This window comes from Peromyscus californicus, unplaced genomic scaffold, assembly GCF_007827085.1.
Source record: "Peromyscus californicus insignis strain IS unplaced genomic scaffold, ASM782708v3 Scaffold_20__1_contigs__length_68692818, whole genome shotgun sequence".
NCBI lineage: Eukaryota > Metazoa > Chordata > Mammalia > Rodentia > Cricetidae > Peromyscus > Peromyscus californicus.
In genome coordinates, this window is record NW_026294503.1 from 25,501,541 (window position 1) to 25,524,181 (window position 22,641).

The window sequence follows — 22,641 nt, forward strand, 5'->3', positions numbered from 1 at the left end:
TTGCAAATTAACTTTACATCTAAAGCCTTAGAACAGGATCACTGAAGGGCTGAAAACTCAATGACAGTGTAAAAAGGTTTATTATGACCCATCACAGGAAACTGCAGCGATGCATGGCATGGATGAGTTAACTCTGAGAAAGGCATGCATGTTCTGCTGGCTCCCTTCTTCCCTGCTCTTCTACCAGAGTAAGCTGTTACGAAATTCATCAATACCTGTTTAAGTCTACGATGTATTTATGGACACTTTGAAAGGCTAAATAAAATCTGGTCACGATTTCTATGTTGTTTTCCCGAAACTCTTCGTCTAAATCCTGTAGCTCAGGTTTGGCTTCCAGTTTGCTTTCCCAGAACTCTGGACCCTAAGAAGGAAGACACACTTGTCAGTAAAGGCCTAGCTGTTGGAAACAGTCCAAGGAGGCCTAACAACTGTGCTGGAAGGTTCTTATACACCAAATTCAAAACAGCAACAGAAGGGAAGACGCTCACCCAAGCCTAGAATCAAAACGCCTCCGGGTGAACCTCAACCAAGATTAGCACGCTTTTAAATGTATTTCAGGAGAAAGAAATTATGTGAGAGGTTGTTTTAATTGGTCTGTACTGTGGTAGGACTTTCCACACAGTACCCTTCCTTCCCTTATTTGCAAATTAGGAGTTGATGTTAACTTTGGTTGAAAAGCTGTCCTTTCAACACTCCGTAATTACTTAACCACTTCAAGCCTCGTGGCTCCCAGAGAATGGCTGCTTTTGTAAAAAGGTCAGGAATACCAAGGCCACGGGAAAAGCACCTTAAAATAGCTGAAGTCAAATATGATGTCTCCGTATCTGTGCTGGTCAGCCCGGTCTTTCAGCCGGAACACAGCAGGGGTAAACTCGGACAGCCGCAGCACCTCGGCAATGATGGCATTGCCGCAGGAGACGATCCTCAGGATCGCCTGGCCACAGAGGTTATTCTCAGCCAGGAAGTCCAACATCGCGAGGGTGACCTGCTATTCCACACCGGGATGGTGGGAATGATCAATTGGCCTCAGAGCTGGGGTGTGTGGATCACGAAGGGATGCCAGGACTGTAGACCAAATGGCTGCTCCATTCAAGAACCTGTGTTGAAAAAAGAGAAGTTAACAATTTTTTAAAGAAATGCGTGTGCGTGCTTTTGAAATACATGTACAACTCAGGAAAACTATGTCAATGAGCTCTGGTATGAGGAAAAGACATTCATTCCCCAATATTCAGGGAGAGAGGAATGTTGGTGCTCAGGTCGCTGACTTCTTTTTTCCCTTTCATTTAGTTTGGGACTCCAGCCTGTGGAATGACATCCCCCATACTCAGGGAAAGTCTTCTCTTCCCAGTGAACGCCTCTGAAACTACCCCTAAAGACAGACCCACAGATGTGTCTCCTGGGTGATTCCAAAGCCAGTGAATTTGAAAATAAAGATTAGCCACCACAAGGACCTTTCTTTGCTAGAACCACACGACTGGCTTCTTTCTCAGCCCTTTGCTCATGTCTCACGAAAAAAGATAGATAGAGGGTATAGCTCATTTTTGAGCCAGAGTCAGGGCTATTGGGCATGTGTAACCTAGTGTAACCTAACTGGACAAACACACCCTACTATTTGATATTTCCACAAGTAACTGCAAACGCTACAAGTCAGAGACACATCCCTGTATATCATTTGGAGGCATTTATCCAATGGGCCTACATGTATAAACATCTCCAAGAATCCTTTTAAATTTCAGGGGCTGCAGAGGGACTCCACAGTGCTTGCTATTCTCACAGAGTTCCCAGTACCTACATGGAGGCTCACAACCACTGTAACTCCAGCTCCAGGGGATCCAATGCGCTCTTCCGGCTTCCATTGGCAATGCCACCCCAATATGCATATATGTGCACACACATGCATAAATAAATTATAAAATAAAAACTTAGAGACCAGTTTCAATAAACTTGGGAAGATGATTTATCAATACTAAACCAAACTGGTCTAAAAATACATAATTTAGCATGCAAGTATCCAGTGCTGTAAGCAGAAGGAGCTACTCATTTCTCTTTTATTCCAGGACACTAAGGATGATTTGTGGTGATATTGTGTACCCTAATAAACTTTGCCTGAAAATCAGAGGACAGAACAAGCCACTAGAGTAAACATAGAGGCCAGGCAGTGATGGCACACACCTTTAATTCTAGCACTTCTTATCCAACCACTCTGTTCTGAGTACCTCTTTGCCATGTTAGAGATGAAGATGTTTAAGCAACCCACCGTCCAGTGCAGTGACTCACAAGCTGAGCCTGGCTGAGTAACCTGGTTACCTAGAACCTTCCAGCTTCTGCTACATAGGGTGGAGGCAGTCCTAAGCATCTTTTTTTTTTTTTTTTGTTTTTCGAGACAGGGTTTCTCTGTGTAGCTTTGCGCCTTTCCTGGAACTCACTTGGTAGCCCAGGCTGGGCTCGAACTCACAGAGATCCGCCTGGCTCTGCCTCCCGAGTGCTGGGATTAAAGGCATGCGCCACCACCGCCCGGCTCTAAGCATCTTTTTTATAAGAAGTCCTCAAGATGACTCTGATGTGAAGCTGGAAACATTAAAGAGTGGAGGAAAACATCATGAGGTCATGAGGAAAACTGCAGTATATATACAGGACGTTAACAAAGTTAATCTTTGCATGGAAAGTGAATCAGTATGAAGACTGTAAGAAATGGCTCTGTCCCTATAAGCAGCCTGCAGTAAGCTATGCAGAAAGTCCTGGACAGAAGAAGCTGTACAAGAGATGAAGTGCTTGAGAGTGTGGTCAAGATAAATAGGGGAAACACCCGTTCACCGTCAGTCGGGGCCCTTCACTGAGTACTGTTGGGACAGTGTTCCGATGTTAGGTGACACTTAGCAGGTAGATGTTCTAGGACTTTAGAGTCTGAGGAAGTCACCCAGAAGCTATAAGAAAGACTTATTTTAGAATATAACAATTAAAACCTTTTGGTTCAAGAAATATTTGATTCTGGGAGCTGCAACAGCTTCCTTAAGCCTACGAGCTAACTAGTTTAGGCAGGGCTGGGGTAGGGGCAATGGCAAGACCCTAAGAGATTGTGGTATGAAAGGATAGAAAGAACCGAAATTCTTGTTGTTATTACTGATCTGCTGATTCAATTATGGAACTGCCTACTTCTATAATGCTTGCTCAGCGAATTGCTTTTATGACTTACCCACGGTTAATTGGGTGCATTCATTCAGTAAACACTTGCCCAGTGTTTGCTATATGCCAAGCACTGTTTTAGGATGAAGATACAGTAGAGAATAACCCTGAGCTCCAGTTATCATGATGTCTATATACCACCGAGATCAGGAGATACAAACTAACTAATACATACAGGCTGGATAAGTAGTGTAGAGAAATCCTGATTAAAAGATGGAATGCACGCTGAATTATATAGAGTATAATCATCTTCCGATAAGATGATATCTGAGCAAGAGCAAAAGGAGGAGAGGGAACAAGTCGTAAGGATATGTGGGAAAGGTTACCAGCTTCTACATGCTTCCCAATGACCTCTGCCCCCATTACTCACGCCCTAGATAGATTCCTTCCCTTGAGTTTGGGATGACTTTTGCAATCTCTCCCAGAACAGATATGACAGCAGTCACAGCTATCATTTCTGAGGCTAGATTACAAAAAGACTGAGTTCTGGTTTGGGTTCTCTCTCTAGCTTGCTAGTTCTGGGGAAGCAAGAGGTCACTGTGTGTGTGAGAGTCCTGTGTAAAGGCCCTGGAGACAAAGCCCTGAGCCCTGCCATCAGTTCCATGCGTGAGCTTGAAAGCGAAGTCTCCTTATTTGCAGTTATGCCTTCGGATAAGTTGATAGGCCCTGCTCACACCTTGACTGTAACCATCTAAGGGCCCCTGAGCCACAAGCACTTATGTAAGCCATATCTCCACTTCTTGACAATAGACACTTGAGATTACATGTTTATGTATACATATACATGTATATACATGTGAGTGCGTGTCTTAAGCTACTAGGCTGTGGAGAAGTTAGTTCCACATCAATAGATAATGATCAGATCCTGGAGAAAGGCATTCTATACACAGCTTATAAGTAAGTACGGAGGTCCCAGGGCAGACATAGGTCAGGTGTACTTGCGGTTTGAAGAAGAATGGCCCCTGTAAACTCATAGATTTGAATGCTTGGTCCCCAGGTGGTGGAACTGTTTGGGAAGGATTGGGAAACGTGGCCTTTTTGGAGGAGGTGTGCTACTGGGGTGGGCAGTTTAAAATGTGAGGTTTAAAAAGCCCACACTATTCCCAATTAGCTCTCTCTTCCTCTTCCTTGTGCCTGCGGATCAAGACGTAAGCTCTCAGCTACTGCTTCAGCGCCACACCATGCCTGCCTGCCTGCCGTTATGCTCCCGGCCACATGGTTATGGACTCACCCTCTGAAGCGTAAAGCCCCAGTGAACTCATTCTTCTGTAAGGTGCCTTGGTCATGGTTTCTCTTCACAGCAATAGAAAAGTAACTAAGACAGCACTTAAGGAACAGCAGGGTAGATGGGGCTCTGGAGCACAGTGACCAAGGGGTAGACACAGAGGTGGACCAGATCAGGTCTTCAAGCAAAGGATGCTGAGAAGTCACAGCTGCCTGGAGCTCTTTTATCAGGGAGCCCTCTAAAACACATTATGATACACATTCTTAACACGTCTTTTTAGTATTCTCAGTCATGCCTGCTTCCTAAACCACATACACTACTGAGTAACAGGCTGAGCCTCAGACAGTCCCATTTTCCTGCACTGATAAGGGTCTAGCATGGGAAACAAGAGAGGAAAAGGGAGAAAATAATCCACAATGGGCAAAACGATGAGCTAATGAGGCCCAGTAAAGACCAAACTCACTCAAAGTTAAACAGGATAAAATTCCACCCTCACAAAGCAAGAGCCAAGCTCTGATTAGCAGCTGTAACAGCTGCCTAACTGTATAAACTACGACAGTGCAGACAGTTGGACCCTGGAGGACACAGCTTAAAGCAAAGCATGATACCCGCCCTCTTCCTCATCTCTCCCAGGGGACAGGGAGACGGACCCAGCACCTGAGTGTGCACATCCAGGGAAGATCCTGCTCGAGATGATGATGTTTAATCAAGACCTTGTGGGTCAATCTCTTGGCCCTTAGGGCTATCAGACTTTAAGGCCAGGTATGGTGGCACACTGCTTAAAGGCACTCCAAAGGCAGAGGCAGGCAGATCCCTACGAGTTTGAGGCCAGCCTGGTCTACATAGTGAGTTCTGGGCTAGCTAGATGTTCACAGTGAGACCATATCTAAACAAACATACAATCAAAACATACTGATAACTCTAAAAGGACATAAAATAATCAAGCATATTTATCAATGGTTCAACAAATGTCATGGGCCTTTATTAACTAAGGTGATTGCCTTATCTACACCCACATTAAAACAAGTGTTTTTATGGAATTTAATGTAAAAGAAAATACTGATTACAATTAATTCCTCTTTAGTGAAATATCATTGCTTGTAGTCTGTCCCACCACATAAAGAACACTGAGTTCTTCTTTTTTTTAAAAAATGTCTTATAATTATGAAGACTAATGTCAAGATAGCATCAAATGAAAGAATAAATCACTCAGTTACATTATCACATCTAGATGAATTAAGACACACTAGATATAACCAGGGCTAGTTATATTTTCCATGTAACTTATTTGGCTAGCATATTTTCTAAACAGGTCAGAGTAGTCTGGAGAAACTGGCCCAGAGTAACAGAATCAGATGACGATCATTATACATGCTTAATCATGTAACCATTTAAGACATAAGCAATGAGCGTTATGAGATGTTGTATCTTAGTTGAGCCTCTCTTGAATGAGGTCACACAAACACTGTAGAAGAAATTACGTGAAATCATTCTTTTGGAGACTGCCTTCACATAAAGGATGAAGGAAACGTGTGAACACCAGTACTCTCGCTATAGGTTAACTGTATTGTTAATGGCATGGAATGGAGCCACAGATCTTAATTCCCTTACTAATATTATTTTATGAGTTTCAAAGTATTTAACTGTATTGTTAATGGCATCGAATGGAGCCACAGATCTTAATTCCCTTACTAATATTATTTTATGAGTTTCAAAGTACGGCAGCTTTATTTTCAGGATCTTGGCATGGGCCCTTGATTTTTCTGTATTGGGAAGAGTCCCTTGTTAAAGGAACTTGCTTTTTTTTTTTTTTTTTTTGGTTTTTCGAGACAGGGTTTCTCTGTGTAGCTTTGCGCCTTTCCTGGAACTCACTTGGTAGTCCAGGCTGGGCTCGAACTCACAGAGATCCGCCTGGCTCTGCCTCCCGAGTGCTGGGATTAAAGGCGTGCGCCACCACCGCCCGGCTGGAACTTGCTTTTAAGAATGGCATCGTTGGCCCGATCCAGAGGACAAAAGATGGATCTATTTTTATCTTTTCACAAAATCTCAGTTCCATAAAGAAGAAAGCAACGACCTCAAATTCATAATGGATGCTCTCCAAGAAAAGTTCTGGAATGAGCTGGATCACTCCAGCCTGATTCATGAGACCTTACGGAGAGTATCCCTGGTTGTGGATGGAGGCAATAAAACTCCTTCAATACCCGTCATCTATATAGAAATCAGGAGACCAACTATTTTCCTATCACAGCAGAATCAGGACCCAGTGAAACCCACCCCCATACAAAGGACATTAGCACTATGTCTTAGGTGAGCGAGGGACATTAGGGCGCGTGAGAAGCGACTTGCCCAAATTCAAAGTGCGTGACAGAACTTTCATTGAACCCTCTCGCTTCATAGAAGCCTTCACTTCTACTTCTCGAGAAAAACTACTCGGTTTTCTCGAGAGTCAATGAAAGAGATCAACCACATCACCAGGGCACCGCTCCGAGCAACTTGCACACTCAGCTAACGGGCCAAGCACCTGAGCATCACCCCTAATGCTTCAAAGATGCGTGCAGGAGCCATTTCCACTAAGGCGTAGGCGAAGAGCAGGGATGCAGCCCCAACCCTGCAGGACCTAGGTTTGCCCGCCCTGGCGGCTCCGGGGACAGCACCCGCCCGCGGCCCACGGGGAGGGGAAGGGCCTGGAAACCGCGAGCGCGCCTGCGACTCACCTGTCAGCCGTCCGACGCCGGCCGCGCGGACTGGGCACCCGGGTCCCTCTCTCGGGGGGGCCCCAGGGATCCCCTAGCGTCTTGGGCTGTAGAGCTCCAGCTGGCTGGACCCTGGCTTCTACCCTGGCGGCCCCAGTTCGTCACGTGACCGAGGGGCGGCGGCCAGGGCCAGGCATCATGTGATCACCCGCGGGCGCCGACTGATGACGCAGGGGCGCGCGCGGGGCGTTTCAGCCGCTGGAGAAGCGGGCTGAGGAGAGGACTTGGGGTCTGGGCGTGCGACGTCCGTCCGGGTAGCTACAGCTGAGCTAGGTGGGGCAGCCAGGTAAGACCGGAGAGGAGCCGTGATGGGGGAGGAGGGTTGGCGGGCGTTGTCGCCTTCCCTCTGCGCTCCGGGGACTTGGGCTATGGCTGTGGGCCCGGCCCTCTTCACCCGCAGCAGCGAGACGGAGGCAGCTTATCCCCACTTGCAGCCTCTCATCCTTCATCCCTGACGGCGTGTGGAGAAGACCACCACTGTGTGATTTAAAAAAAAAAAAAGAATCTGGTCTGAACTGGCTTTAAAAGCAGAGGCGCGAAGAGGTAGTTCAGACGTACTCCAGGCCACAGGTGCCATTTCGCTTCTGCAGGTGGCGGTAAGTAGTAGCCTTGATGTGAATGAAGCGGGGGTCACCTTGGTGGGCATGGGCATGGGCATACTGGTGGGGACCTGGAAATGGCAGTAGTTGTTATGATTACTTTGGTGACTCAACGAAGCCTTCTTGATCACTTCGTTTGCGTGAGGCGTTTTACATCTAAGGCGTGTTCCAGTTTAAGGAGGTCCCAGCATGAGGGGATGGCAGATGTAAGCAAGCAGCTGTCTTAAGTTTTAGAGTAGAAATAGATGTGTTTTAGGAACTATGATGGCGTGTAGAAGGGAAGGAGCCATGGGCGAGGGGAGGCTTGAAGGGTGTATACATGCTGGCCTGCTGAAAAGGGAGACACAACTCTGTTGAAGTTGCCACCTTGGGTTTAAAGGCGGTGAGGGGCCTCACTTCGTGTTTGTTTGCTCTGTGCCTACTAGAACGCTGTACAGAAACATGTAGATTTCCCTCTTTACATTAATAACTGGCAGCAACTCTTCCAGGAATAGAAGGGAAGCAAAATGGTGTGCTGAGCCTCATAGCTTGGAGAGACCCCAGGAAATGCATAACTTTGTGGTAGATTGTCTTGGAGGCTATAGGTCTGGGAACAAAGAGATCAGTGTTATTGGAAAGAGGTTCCAAGAAGAGGTGGATTTAAATCAGTGTTTCTTTTTATTTTAAAGATGTATTTATTTATTATGTATAAAGTGTTCTGCTTGCCTGTATCTCTGCAGGTCAGAACAGGACACCAGATCTCATTATAGATGGTTTTTGAGCCACCATGTGGGTGCTGGGAATTGAAGTCAGGACCTCTGGAAGAGCAGCCAGTGCTCTTAACCTCTGAGCCATCTCTCCAGCCCCTAAATCACTGTTTCTTAACCAATGTGATGATGACATTTTGTTTTCAGATGATTCTTTGTAGTGAGAGACTACTGTACATGCTAGAATTTTATCAGTATACTTGGCCTCTCCTCCATGGATACTAGTCTGTGTCCCCCACAACTAAAAATGTCTCCCCATGATGTTAAATGTTCCCTAGGGAGACCCTCCTAAGCCCTAACTTAAACCAAGACCTGAGGAGTAGTATTAGAATGTTCAGATGTCTGTAATCCAAATAAAATATCTTAGTAGTTTAAAAGCATCAGAAACTACTGTCTTTCAGTTGTAGAGGCTGAGAATTCCAAGGCCAACTTACCATCAGATTTAGTGTCTGGTGAAGACATGTTTTCTGGTTTGTAAATGGCATGTACTTGTGTGGTAGAAAGACAAGAGAGCTCTCTGGAGCATCCTTTTTAAGGGGACTAATTTCATTCTGGAGGGTGGATCTAGTCACCTCCCCAAAGGTCTTATCATCCAATACCAGCACTTTGGACATTAGGGTTTCAACGTATACACTGGGGATGAGGACCCAGACATTCAGACCGTAGCAGATAGATGAGCTTGGGGGAGGTGGAGAAGTGAAGACTGTGTACATGCTGGGGGTGTGGGGAGGATTGAAGTTGTGAATTGGAACTCTAGACAGCTCATGGGAAAGAGATAGGAAGCAATGAGAGTCTGAAGGAGTGCAAAAGGAAATGTCCCCCAAGAAAGAAGGGATAAGGACTGCAGCAGTGGCCTTGAGCAGGCCCAGTGAAGCGGGAGGGGTGGGGAGCCTGGCCCACACACAGGCAGTGACAGGACGAGGATTGTGAGACAAATGAAGGCATGGATGCCTACAGGAGAGTTTCGCTGCCAGGAGGAACACAGAAGCAGGGGAAGTAATCAGAGGGGAAGGTGGGAGGATGTTTTTCTTTAAGATTAAAGAGACGATGTCTCTGGTTTGCTGTGGAGAATGGTGTGGGAGAGGAGAAAGTGAGTGATGGAGGAAAGCAAGGAGGATTGCTGAGAGAGGGACAAGAGAAGACCTAATGTAAAGAGGAAGTGGTCTGAGTGGGCACGGCTAGTTCATTCACCATGAGGAGAAAGCAGGATGCAGAAACTGAGGCTGGTAGGTGGGGAGGGAAGGACCTCCTCGGTGGTTCCTGTTTTCTCAGTGAAGTAGCAATCAAGATCTTTAACCCTGGTCTTTTGTGCAAATGGGTGGTGAGGAAATGTCAGCAGTTCATAGCATCAGGTATCATGGAGTATTTCTAAGTCAGGTCTGTGGGTGGGTCATGCCTATAGGCTCAGCATTTGAGTGGCAGGAGGATTGCTAGGAGTTTGAGGCCAGCTGGGCTACATAATGAGACCCTGTCAGAAGACCAAAGGCAGGAAGAGGACCCATTTTCTGTACAAGAAAGATTCAAGTAGCTGCCTAGAGAGTTCCATGCTCTTCACCACTGTTGGTGCTGTGTATTCTGATAGGCCTTTTCCTCATTGTGAGAGCCAAGTCAGGCATCGCCTCTGTCCCTTCATTTTACAAGTAATCTATGTTGTCTCAATGGTGTATTTGCATGTCTGGTCCTGCGAACTAGAGAGGTCCAGGAGAGCAGAGGCTGAGTATTTCTGGTGCTTAGAATACTGCCTGGCATATGCCAGTTTTTCACTGAATTGGAATATACTAAGCAGTACCTGAAAATAAAACTCTTGGAGTATTTACCTTGAAAACCATTATATTCCCATGCTCAGAGAAGTTGCCTGGTCTTTAGGACAATACTTACTAAATGTTTGTTATCTGAGTTTTTTGAATCAGCAACTAGTGGTATTGTGAATGCTCATGTTAAAGTGATACCCCAAAGATAAAAGTCAGCACTTTAGCCCTCCGAGCTCTCCCCCTTTTCTAGCCTGTGTGTGTGTGTGTGTGTGTGTGTGTTTTAATGAGCCTAAGAATTTACAGGGTAAGACCTGAATTCCTATTTGTGGACTAAATGAACAGCCCTAGTTGAAAGCAGTAGTGGGAAAGCTGCAGTAGCAGCTGGGGTATGAAATAAAGCTGATACCTTGAGAGGAGGAAGTGCCAGAGGTACCACACGGCCCCCTGCTCTTGAAAGGAAGAACAAGAGAGTGAGTTGCCATGCAAATTTTGGACCAGATGCTAGATCACACCACCAGTGTGGCTTCCTTTCCAAAGAGGAGCTGAAGGACTTCCCAGTCAGTCTCTGGTCCCACGAGCCTGAGTTCACATTGTATCTCTCTGATTCCTAGAAAACATTTTCTTTTATGGTGCTGCAAAGCTTTAGCAACAGACTGCTTGTCATTTAAAGCCAGTGTGAACGCTGCACTTTTCTAGTTGCTTTCAATGGCTTAAATTTCAGGAGGTTCCTGAATTAAGTAAAGATGCTTATATAGGCAAGGGGTCCAAGCCTAAAGAGTTGGTGTTTAAAGGTATAGATAAGGGAGTATTTAATATGAGGGTAATAACTACCATTATAATAGAGAAACCACTGTAAGATAAGAAGTCTATGTAGAAATTCTGCTTTTACTGAATCTGAGATAATTACTGTAGCCAGATGTTTCTCCAGTCTGCCTTGCCCAGCAGTCCAGACGAATCTCTCCCACCTGCAGTCCCACAGCCGCTTATAAAATATTCACTCAGAGGCTTTTATTAATTACAAACTCTGTGGCCTATGGCTTCAGCTTCTTGCTAGCTAGCTCTTTCATCTTAAATTAACTCATTCCTATTAGTCTGTATGTTGCCACGTAGCCGTGGCATTACCCGTCTGCTGGCATCTTGTTGCTCGTTGGGTGGCAGCTGGCATCTCTGTCAATTCCGCCCTTCTCTTTGTATCTCTGTTTGGATTTCCTGCCTGGCTGTAAGCTTTCTTGCCATAGACCAAAACAGCTTTATTTATTATCCAGTGGAAGCCACACATATTCACAGCATACAGAAAGACATCCCACGGCAAATTACAGGTGTAAATCTATCAGAATTTAAGGAACTATTCGAAACATTTTTTTTAAGAGTTCAAAGTGCAGATATATTAAGTAAGTTCAAAACTATAGATTTTTTTAAAAAAATTCTCATCTTATTAAGCTTTATTATTATTTTTTTTAAAGGAAAAGATGTCATGGATAGTCTCTATCCTCTATGTGTGTTAGGCTTGTAAGAACTGGGTTTTCTAGGTTCTTTGAAGCATCGAGAAAAAGGATATTCTTCTTATAAACTGAAGATAGTTCCCTCCCCCGTATTCTGTGGAGTGTGTGTGTTTGATGGCCAGGTGATGGCACAGTGCCTGGTGTCCTCTGGGTCCTGCATGCAGGGAACAGTGTAGCACGTGGATATTGCATATAGCTGCCATTGAGTGTTACAGCTGTGCTCTTTTCCTGTACAGTTATTGTTCTGACTTAGAACTCTTACTGTTGTGTTTGAAATTTTAGGTAACAAGCTCAAGATGCCAGGGCGTTCCAGTTCCAGTTCAGGTTCCACTCGTTACATATCCTTCAGTGGTGTGGAGTCCGCTCTCTCCTCCTTAAAAAACTTCCAGGCGTGCATCAGCTCTGGAATGGACACAGTTTCTAGTGTTGCCTTGGACCTTGTGGAGACTCAGAGTGAGTAATACTTGAAACTCTTTGTGTGCGTGTACCTGCTTTGAGGTAACAGTGTGGTTGCTTCCTCTGGGATGCACTTTGAGTGTTCTTGAGATGGGCGTCTGGACACATTTTCTCATCTTATTCTGTAACATGTCGTAGCCATGTAGTGCAGTTGTCGTCCACTCAGAAATGCCCTAGAAATTGATTAAGAACGATAGTAAGGCTTTTGGCTGAGAGCATGCGATCTAAAGCATGTGATATATGTGAACCAGAAAGTATGTAAATGTGCCGTGACAACATCGTTTTCCATTAGTTTAACTGTACGTTGTTCATGATTATGCTGCACATAGACTCAACAGATGCTGGGATACCAGCAAAGGAAGGCCTCAACCAAAGTAAGAATTCTGCTTTGGTCCATTCCTACTTTTCAAGTAGAAGATTTAGAACAATGTTCTTTGCCTTTTTTTTTTCTTTTTGGCTTTTGTTTTGGTTTTTCGAGACAGGGTTTCTCTCTGTAGCTTTGGATCCTGTCCTGGAACTCACTCTGTAGACTGGCCCTGAACTCACAGAGATCCACCTGCCTCTGCCTCCTGAGTGCTGGGATTAAAGGCGTGCGCCACCACTGCCCGGCATTCTTTGCTTTTTGGGGCTAGAGTTACTATTACTTTTTGACATATTGAGAGCCAGGGGAGTGGCATTGTATCTTTTTTTCCTTTTTTCTTAAAATGGTACTATTTTTGAACAATTTGTGATGTGTTTTGACATATTTTTTTCCTTTGCTTATCCTGATTGAGTTTTAAGGATCTAAGGACTTAAAGTTTATATCAAGTTGGAAGAATTTCTGTTCCTATTTCTTCATGTGTTTCCCTCTCTCCAGTCCCCTTTCCTTTTATGATTCCAATTCCACGTTGATGAGATTGCTTGATATTAGCCCATAAATTATGGAGGACTTCGTTTTTTGTTTTTTTTTTTTCCCCGCTGACTTTAATTTGCATAGTTTCTGTGCTGTGTTTTTAAGTTCATTTGTTTTATTTTCTGTAGTCTGCTGTCGATTCTCTCCAGTGAATTTGTAGTTTCTGATTACTATGCTGTTTCAGCAGCACAGCAGGATTAAATGGAACCTTTGGGGTCCACTTTTCTGTTTCTCTCTTTGTCATGTTCATGTTTTCCTATTCATTATTTTTTTAAGTTTTATTTTTATGTTTTCCTATTCATTCTTTTTAAAGATTTATTATATATTTATATATGTGATATTATGTAACATCACATACTTGTGTATATATATTACATAATATATATACATATATACATAATATCACATATATAATATATAGTATCAGGCTTACATCACTGGCTGAAACATCTTGCTGGCCCCTTCTTCATCCTTAGTCTATGAAGCGTGTTTCTAGTAGCTGTTTAAAAATCATTGCCTGTCATTGCTTTCCTTTTCTCAATGTCATTCTGGCTGATTTCCTCATGTATATTATGTTGCCAGTTTATGTTTTGTTGTCTTCTGTCTTTGTTGGCTTTCTTAGCTGTCGACTTGAAACAAACTCAGAGTCACCTTGGAAGAGGTCCCCTCAACTGAAGAATTGTCTAGATCAGATTGGCCTGTGGCCGTGTCTGTGAGGGATTTTCTTCATTGCTAATTGATGTAGGAGGACCCAGCCCACTGTGGGCGGTGCCATCCCTAGGCAGGTGAGCCTGGACTGTAGCAGAAAAGTAGCAGAGCAAGCCAGTAAGCAGTGTTCCTGCATGGTTTCTGCTTCAAGCCAGTAAGCTGTGTTCCAGCATGGATTCTGCTTCAGACTTCTGCTTTGACTTCCCTCACTAGATAGACTGTAACCTATAAGCTGAAATAAACCCCTTCTTTCTCTCAGTTGCTTCTGATTGTGGTGTTTATCACAGCAACAGAAAACAAACACATACACTTTTAAAGAGAGTTGAAGCTTGTTTTGGTGGGAAGCCAAATAATTCATGGATTAGGTGGCTCTATTTTTAGTATTGATAAGCTTTGTTAGGGTAGGTGTAGGGTAGCTGTGATGGTTCTTCTTGGTTGTCAACTTTACTACATCTGGAATTAACTAAAACCCAAGTGGCTGGGTACACCTGTGAGGGATTCTTTTCTTAATTAAATCCTTTGAAGTGTGAAGACCCTCTTTTACTGTGGATCTTTTGAGGTGGGAAAATATACCTTTAATCCAGATCTTTTGTCGAGGGAAGATCCACTTTTCATCTAGGCCCCACATTCTGCTGACAGCCCATATAAAGGACATAGAAGAAGGAAGCTTTCACTCTTTGCCTGCTTGCTCTTACTCTCACTGGCAAATCTATTCCTTCGCTGGCACCAGAGTCTGCTCCTTTGGGATTTCCATTTATACCAACGATCAACTAAGACATCCAGCCTCATGGACTGAAAAACTACTCGATTCTTGGACCTTCTGTTGGTAGATTGCTACTGTTGGACTAGCTGGACCACAGCTTGTGAATCATTCTAATAAAACCCCCTTTTTTTCTCGCTATATATAGCTTCTCTGTATCTATAATTATAAATTTTGTTCCTCTAGAGAATCCTGACTAATATAGTAGCCTTTAGTAGGGCTAACATCTTGTTACAAAGTAAGGCCTTTCTGGAGCCCCTGACTGTGCTTTGAGGGTTCAGCAACTGAACTTGGCTCTGGATGGATAGAATTCAAGTGTCTCCTAGTCTGCTGGGAATCATTTGCTTCTTAGTTCCCAGCACTTGTTCCTCAGTGTCTCGGGATTCAGCATCCAACTCAAGGGAATCTCTGGGCTGATTGATTGCTTGCTCCAGCTCCCTGTCCTGCAAGCCTGCAAGCTCCTGTTGCCTCCATCTCCCTGCACTCCAGACTCTTTTCATACTGTAGGCTGCTATGCTCTGTGTGGATCCTTCCTCCTTAGTGCTTGTAGGGAGACGGGGGAAATGGATAAGCTGTTACAAGGATGAAAGTAGTTTTCTGTCACCACTGAACTCAGGAGAGAAATCTCAAGCTTTCAGAAGGGTGGTCACAGATGCTTCAAACTTGGAACTTTGGTTGGACAGTCTCATTAGCACCAAAACCTGTTAGGTGTTGTCCTTTAAATTTAGACTCACAGTCTTCAGTTTCAGTAGAGACTCAAGTTTCCATGATCCTAGTTTGTCTGCCCGTTATAGCTATTCTTTGCATTCAAAGGCACAGTGGAAACACAGCCTGTAACACAGCCAAGGCACTTCCCTGTTCAGCTGTCAGGGTATGAGGTAGAAGTGCTGTGTACCCATTTACCACCTCACCCACAGTGTGAAGGTATATTCCTAATGATTGAGATATGGTAACTATAGTAAGCTGTGCTATATTCTTTTTTTGTTTTGGTTTTTGAGACAGGGTTTCTCTGTGTAGTTTTGGTGCCTGTCCTGGATCTCATTCTGTAGCCCAGGCTGGCCTCAAACGCACAGAGATCCGCCTGACTCTACCTCTTGAGTGCTGGGATTAAAGGCGTGCGCCACCGCCACCCGGCTGAGGACATTCTCAAGTGAAGGTGAAGTATTTGCTATACTGTGTGATGGAGAACGACACAGTGACTTTCCACACTGGTGTCCTTAGGTGCCACTGCTGTGATTTATGTCAAAGCACCCATAGTATTTCCCACAAGGCTTTTGTGCATTGAAAATTTTGTACAAATGCTCCATGTGATTAAAAAAAACAAACCACGTCTTAAAGTCATTGTGAGCATGGTCTTAATCTGTGGACCTGTGGTGTCTAATCCAGTCTGTGGAGCTCTTATGAAACGGAATTTCAATGCTGATGAGCAAGAGGCAGATGGCATGAGAAAGTCTTTTCAGAGACAAAGCCTTGGGTGGCCCTCCACACAAGAACTTGTTAGGAGAGTTTTTTTTTTTTTAATTCATTGAACATTTTGGCTTAATATAATTAAATATAAAGCATATATTGTCAATTAAAATGTTACTTAAAACTCAAGAAATTTTGGTTATATTAATTGCCTGTTTCCCTAGGATTCTGGAGCTCTATGACAAAAAGACCATAGTTACTATAGTCAGACTGTATGTTTTTTGACCATAATGATAAAAATAATAAATGAAATTATTTCAACTTTCATTGTGCTGGCTGTATGTTTTTACTTGGATTCTCACTTGATCCTATCAGCAATCCTGTGAAGTAGAAATGAAGTTATCTTCACTTTCTGAATGACAGAGCTCAGGCTTAGGGAAGTTAAGTATTTTCCCCAAGGCCACAGAATTAGAAATTAGTACAGTACAGATTTGAGCATAGGAAAATGAGTTCACAGTTTCTGCCCTGAACCATTATGCTTTGCCATAAATGCTTTGTGGTTGCACATACCTTTAATCCCAACACACAGATGACAGACAAGTAGATTTCTGTAAATTTAAGACCAGCCTATTCTGTATAGAGAGTTCTAGATCATTCAGGTCTACATAATAAGACCCTGTCTAAAAGAAAAAAATGAAAATGTGATAAAAATACACTATATGAAATTCTCCTCGGGGGGGGGGGGTAGCTGCTCACCTCACATAAGTCTGAGTTAGCCTTTCAGGAGTTTGCCTTATCCCACAGATAGAGTTGGCCCATGAGTACTCCACACCTGAGTGCAGACCTTGAACACTAAGAACCTGACATTCTGAAGTTAGAATCATCTTTTGTGTGGAAGAGCTGGCACTGAGCAGTTGGGACTAGACTTTTTAAATGTTGACTGTGTTATGTGCATGTAGTATCCTGGGTGGGAACTGTTGGGCAGAGTTTTTCTTTTGTTGAGTACCCTTTTCCTTTGTTTGGGGAGGCACTGGCTTGACTTGTTCTTGCTCAGAGCTGTTTCTGCATCTCGGCTTGAGCTATATGTCCTAATAAAGAAGCCCCACCTATATTCTTCTGTGTCTGGACTCATTTCTGTTATTTCTGAACCAATCTGGCTGCAGTATAAAAATAAACAGCCATTAATTTATTTTAATTTTATTTTTTGAGACAGGTTCACATGTAGCCCATGATGACCTCAAACTCACTGTGTAGTCAAGAATGACCTTGAATTTCTGTTCTTCCTGTCTCCATCTTTCAGAGCTAGGATTGAAGGCATGAGCCACCACGTGTGGTTTATGTGATACTGGAGAGCTAACCTAGGGTTTTGTACATGCTAGGCAAGCATTCTATCTACTGAACTACATCTCCAACAACCGATAATGAAAACTTTAACTTGCCATGGACACTTTCAATCCTTATGCCAGAGATTGCGCTCACTAGGCTTTAGCTTTTTCTGTTTTTAAGATAGAACTGAGAGAGAGAGAGAGAGAGAAAGAGAGAGAGAGAGAGAGAGAGAGAGAGAGAGAGGAGAGAGAGAGAGAGAGAGAGAGAGAAAACGAGTGCTCACCAGCCAAGAGCACTTACTGCTCTTGCAGAGGATCTGGGTTTGGTTCCCAGCACCCACATTTCAGACAGCTCACATCTGTCTGAAACTCCAGTTCTAGAGGATCCAGTGCCTCTTCTTCTGTCCAAGGGCTCCTGCATGCAGTCTGTATACACTTGGACAGGCAGACAGACAGACAGACAGACACACACACACACACACACACACACGCACGCACGCACACACACACACACACACACACACACACACACACACACACGTGCGCGCGCGCGCGCGCACACACACGGATAAATACTTTTAAAAAATGGAGACGAATCTGGTCCTCATGGGAAACAGCTGGGACGTTCTGATGTTGTTACACTGACTTAGGCTGTCTTTGTCCAAGCTTGTAACAGCAAGAGACTAAACCTTTACCTGGCTAAGTGACAGCTGTCAGATTGACTTTTTTAATGAAGCCACCTATAGCCCCGTATACAGAAGTGCTACAGTGAATAGAATTCAGACTTTTTTTTTTGGTTTTTCGAGACAGGGTTTCTCTGTGTAGCTTTGCGCCTTTCCTGGAACTCACTTGGTAGTCCAGGCTGGCCTCGAACTCACAGAGATCCGCCTGGCTCTGCCTCCCGAGTGCTGGGATTAAAGGCGTGCGCCACCACCGCCCGGCGAATTCAGACTTTTGTATAATGTCAGACCCTGACGTCAGGGTTTCAAAATTTTATTTATTTTTGTTGTATAAAATTGAAAACAAAACTTTAATTTAGTGTTTTATTCTTTAATAATTTTATACATGTATGTAATATAAGATGTACATGTCTTGATCATATCTGCCCCTAGTTCTCTTGTCCCACTCCTCTTGGGCCCCACCCCACCCCACCCCCGAAATACTTTTCCTCTCTGTTAACAAATCAGAAGTCCAAAGTAATCATCGGGCATGTAAGGCCTGAACCAAGAAACCCAGGGTCCAATTAGTGCTGTTTGCAGGAGCATGGGCAACGTACCAGTGGCCACATCCCTGAAGAAAAATGACTCCCCTTCCCCTAGTAGCCATCAGTTGCCAATAGCTCTTCATCTTGGGATGGAACCCTATGAGCCCCTACCCCATCTGAGACTGGCGTGCTCTTGTACAGGTTACTGTGGCTATTGTGGATTTGTGAGTGCAGCAGCCTTGTCCTTTCCAAAAGGCAGCATTCCTCCCCATCCCTTAGCTCTTATATTCTTGCCACCCTCTTTTCCATGATGTTGCCTGACCTTGCAGGGGGTGACGTACATGTCCCATATAGGGCTGAGTATTCAGCTGTCATATATGCTCGGCATTTGGATTAGTTATGATTCTCTTCCTTGACTGCTGCCTGCTTCAAAAAGAAGCTTCTCTGGCTACCGTTGACAGCACTAGTGTATGGCATAATCATAAATATTTAGAAAGCAGTTTGACAGTATGTCTGTCCAGTAAACAGCAGTAGTAAGTTCTCCCCCAGGGCTCCTGTCTTCCCTCCCCACAGTCTCTTGACCAAGTTTACAGTACCAGGCCTGCATTCCCTCCTGTGAGTCAGGCCTCAGATCAAGTTAGAAAACAGTTGGTTACTATGATAATAGTCATGCCACTATTGGCACCAGTGGGCACATCTTGCCCTAGCATGTAGGGCCTTCTATTGGGTAGGACTGTTGATGACTTTTCTCCCCCAGCAGCCTACACGGCACCTTTTAGCACTCTAAAAGGTAGATGAGAAGAAGTTTCCAGGTCCGTTCCAGGTGAGGCTGGCCTTAAATTCAGGCCTTGTATGCCTGAGGATTACCTTGAACTTCTGATCTTCCTGCCCTCTGTCTCTAGAGTTAGAGACAATAGGCGTTTGCCACCATGCCTAGTTTTATGTGTTGCTGTCATAAAACCCAGAGCTTTGTGCATGCAAGTAATTTACCAACTGAGCTACATCCCTACTCCTCAGACACATAATCTTCTGAAATTATACTCTTCATTATTTTGCTGGTGTATTTAAACCCTCAGAATTCAAGATTATTAACATAAGCCTTACCTCTCTCTTCTCAGAATGTCTAACTCCCCTTTCTGCTCCATTTTCCCCCCTGTTACTTTCACTACCTACTTATGTACTCTCCTGTTGAATTGTCTATTCATATTATTGTCTGTGTCTGTCCTATATAAGCTCCATCATTATTGTCGGGTGCTCCCCCCACCTTCTGTTGCTGATACGAAGTGTGTGGTAGTTTGAATAAGAATGGTCCCCATAGGCTCATAGATTTGAAGGCTTGGTCACCAGGGAGTGGCACTGTTTGAAAGGATTAGGAAGTGTGGCCTTGTTGGAGGAAATATGTTGTTGTGGGGGTGGGCTCCGAAATTTCGAGAGCCCAAGCCAGGCCCAGTGGCTCTTTCTTCCTGCTGCCTTCAGATCTGGTGTAGAACTCTCAGCTACCATGTCTGCCTGTATTCTGCCCTGTTCCCCGCCGTGAAGATAGTGGACTAAACCTCTGAAATTGTAAGCAAACCCCTAATTAAATGCTTTCTTTTGTAAAGGTTGCCATGGTCACGGTATCTCTTCACAGTAATAAAACACTGACTAAGACAATCTGATAGGTAGTTAACACACAGTGTATGGAATGATTTGTTTAAAATCTAAAAGGATGGTTACTATAAAATTTCTTCTAATTGATTGTTTAACTCCTTCATGTCAATGGATCACAAATATCCTATCCATGTATGTGTTGTTTTTACACATACGCACATACACACACACACAGAGCAGTGGGCCATTTTGTCTTCTAGGAGTTGACATAGACACTTTTAAGAAATTAGGTTATCATTTGGATTATGTGTGCTACTGCCCTCTGCTGGCTTCGAGTTGTCATTTCTGACTAAGGCAGCCAATAGGAAAATACATCTCATACCTTTTTTTTTTTTTTTTTTTAATATTTTATTTATTTATTGTCTATACAGTGTTCTGACTGCACACCAGAAGAGGGCACCAGATCTCATTATGGATGGTTGTGAGCCACCATGTGGTTGCTGGGAATTGAACTCAGGACCTCTGGAAGAGCAGCCAGTGCTCTTAACCTCTGAGCCATCTCTCCAGCCCCCATCTCATACCTTTTAAATGTTCTAGTTCTAAAACTTTCCCAAATGCAGCTGCCTGGGAAAGGACAAAAATATAAATATTTATGTGAACAAATCTTTTAAAAGTGATTGTAAGAGTTAAATCAGGATTATGACGTCGATATGCATGGATAGCCCTTCTACAGTAAAGACTAGTGTGTCAATACTGCCTGGGTTGAGGTATGCGCATACACTCATACCTACGTGCATGTGTACACGTTAATGAACTTTGGGAAAGTGTTTTCCACTTGAGATTTTGCAAATTTGGAAATTAGAAAGTACAGGCAGTATTAAGGCTTCTTTAGATAAATAATAACTTGAGCTTAATTGTTCTGCCTGCCAGCAGCTGGAGCTTTTCCTAGTATGAGAGAGTCTCCTAGGCATTTCTGTGTGTCTCAGTTCCGTAGCTGGCCTGGATGGTTGAGTCCTTGAGTGTAGGTTCATGTATAGGCATGCTTCTTCCTGTCTCAGAGCCTGACCCTGGACTTGTGTGTTTTAGGTTCTCTGTAAATGCTTATTGAGTGAATCAGTCAGGCAGGCATTTAAGGCATTTGGGTGTTGAGGTCTAAAAGCCATGGTTGAGTATTGACCTCACCTATGGATCTGGGCAAATGTTGCTAACCAGCCTCTCCCAGTAGGCTGAGAGCTGGTTGTTGAGCAGTTATCAGCACTGCTGGGCCAATCTGCAGCAACTTTTTAACCAACTTTGATAAAAGGCCCAAAAAACCCAGTGTTCTGGAGTAGTGTTAGGATTGCCCACTTCCTTTGCTGGTGAAATTTCCCTGCACGTTGGTGTGTGTTTTAGAAATGTGTGAGATGGGAGTTTAACTGTGCCATTGCCAGTGTTATCTTCCTTAATCTTCACCTGGGGTGTGCCTCCTGGTGCAGCCATTTTTCAAAGCTGCTGAGGGAAGAGAAGCAGAGGGAGTTGCCATAGATACGACAGGCCCACCCTGCCAAACGAAGGTGCAGGTGGTGAACATCACCGAGTGAGATAAATAACCCCATCCTCCACCTGTCAGTAGGAAAGTGAAATAACTTAAGCCAGGGCACAGATAGGGAATTGGAATTTGAACCTAGTTACTGGTCTGTATTAGACCCTCTTTTTTCCTTCCTCCTAGTAGCTGTAAGTGGATGGTGGTAACCCTCAACTGTATGTCAGTCAACTTTGTGTCTCCAGTAAAGAGCATCTGAGATAACTCACTTAGAAAAGATGTCTTTGCCTCCTGGGTTTGGAGGTTCCAGTCCGCAATCTCTTGGGACCTCTGGTAAGGCAGCGTATTATGGAAGGAACTCACAATCCCCACCAGCAAGCAAGAGAGAGGAGGAAGAAAGAATCAGGGTCTCGGTTCTCATTCAAGACCATGCCACTAGTGACCTAAGCACTCCCTTCAAACCCCTTCCTCTCAGAGGCACCATACCCACCAATAATGCCTCTTCAGTGCACCAGCTCTATAACAGCAGGCCTTTGTGGGGCCATTGATCATTCAAACTCTAGCAGCTGCTGTTAGTGATATGCCTAGCGTAGTTTGGTGCGTTTTCTATAGTTTTTAATGCAGTTTATGGAGTCTGTATTATTTTAGATTAAAAATGAGAAAATCTAGGTCAAAATGTCATTTTTTTTTGACAGGCATAATGATTGGCCATAGTGTTTGAACTAGCAAAGATGGGTATGGTAAAGGCCCGCATACTGTACAGCACAGAGCCTTAGGTGTGAGGACGGTGACAATGGGGAAGGTGTTCAAGATTGCTAAGAGGTTTGACAAGGAAGGGAGAACAGCTGTTAGAAATATCAGTATGGGGCCGCTGGTGCGCACCTTTAATCCCAGCACTCAGGAGGCAGAGGCAGGTGGATCGATGGGAGTCTGAGGCCAGCCTGGGCTGCAGAGTGAGTTCAAGGACAGCCAGGGCTACACAGAGAAACTGGCCTCAAAAAAACCCACAAAAAACAAA

At 44.1% G+C, this 22,641-nt stretch overlaps 2 protein-coding genes across 9 annotated transcripts in view; one reads left to right on the plus strand and one right to left on the minus strand.

The window, feature by feature from the left end:
- Positions 1–7,254, minus strand: part of Washc5 (WASH complex subunit 5) — a 52,375-nt gene extending 45,121 nt beyond the window's left edge. The window contains exons 1-3 of the mRNA XM_052747876.1: positions 7,123–7,254; positions 788–1,097; positions 216–361 (exon numbers count right to left, since the gene is read on the minus strand). Coding sequence (XP_052603836.1) covers positions 216–361; positions 788–973 — 332 coding nt within the window. The 5' untranslated portion in view covers positions 974–1,097; positions 7,123–7,254. The remainder of the gene's footprint in view (positions 1–215; positions 362–787; positions 1,098–7,122) is intronic.
- A 76-nt stretch (positions 7,255–7,330) lies between these two features.
- Positions 7,331–22,641, plus strand: part of Nsmce2 (NSE2 (MMS21) homolog, SMC5-SMC6 complex SUMO ligase) — a 228,301-nt gene continuing 212,990 nt past the window's right edge. For 6 of the 8 annotated variants that reach the window (XR_008220493.1, XR_008220494.1, XM_052747878.1 and 3 more), the window contains exons 1-2: positions 7,331–7,447; positions 12,042–12,212. Coding sequence is in view for 6 of the 8 variants with exons in the window: in XM_052747878.1 (XP_052603838.1) it covers positions 12,056–12,212 (157 nt within the window). In the remaining 2 variants the exon portion in view is untranslated. The other 2 variants (XM_052747884.1, XM_052747879.1) reach the window with 2 other exon arrangements.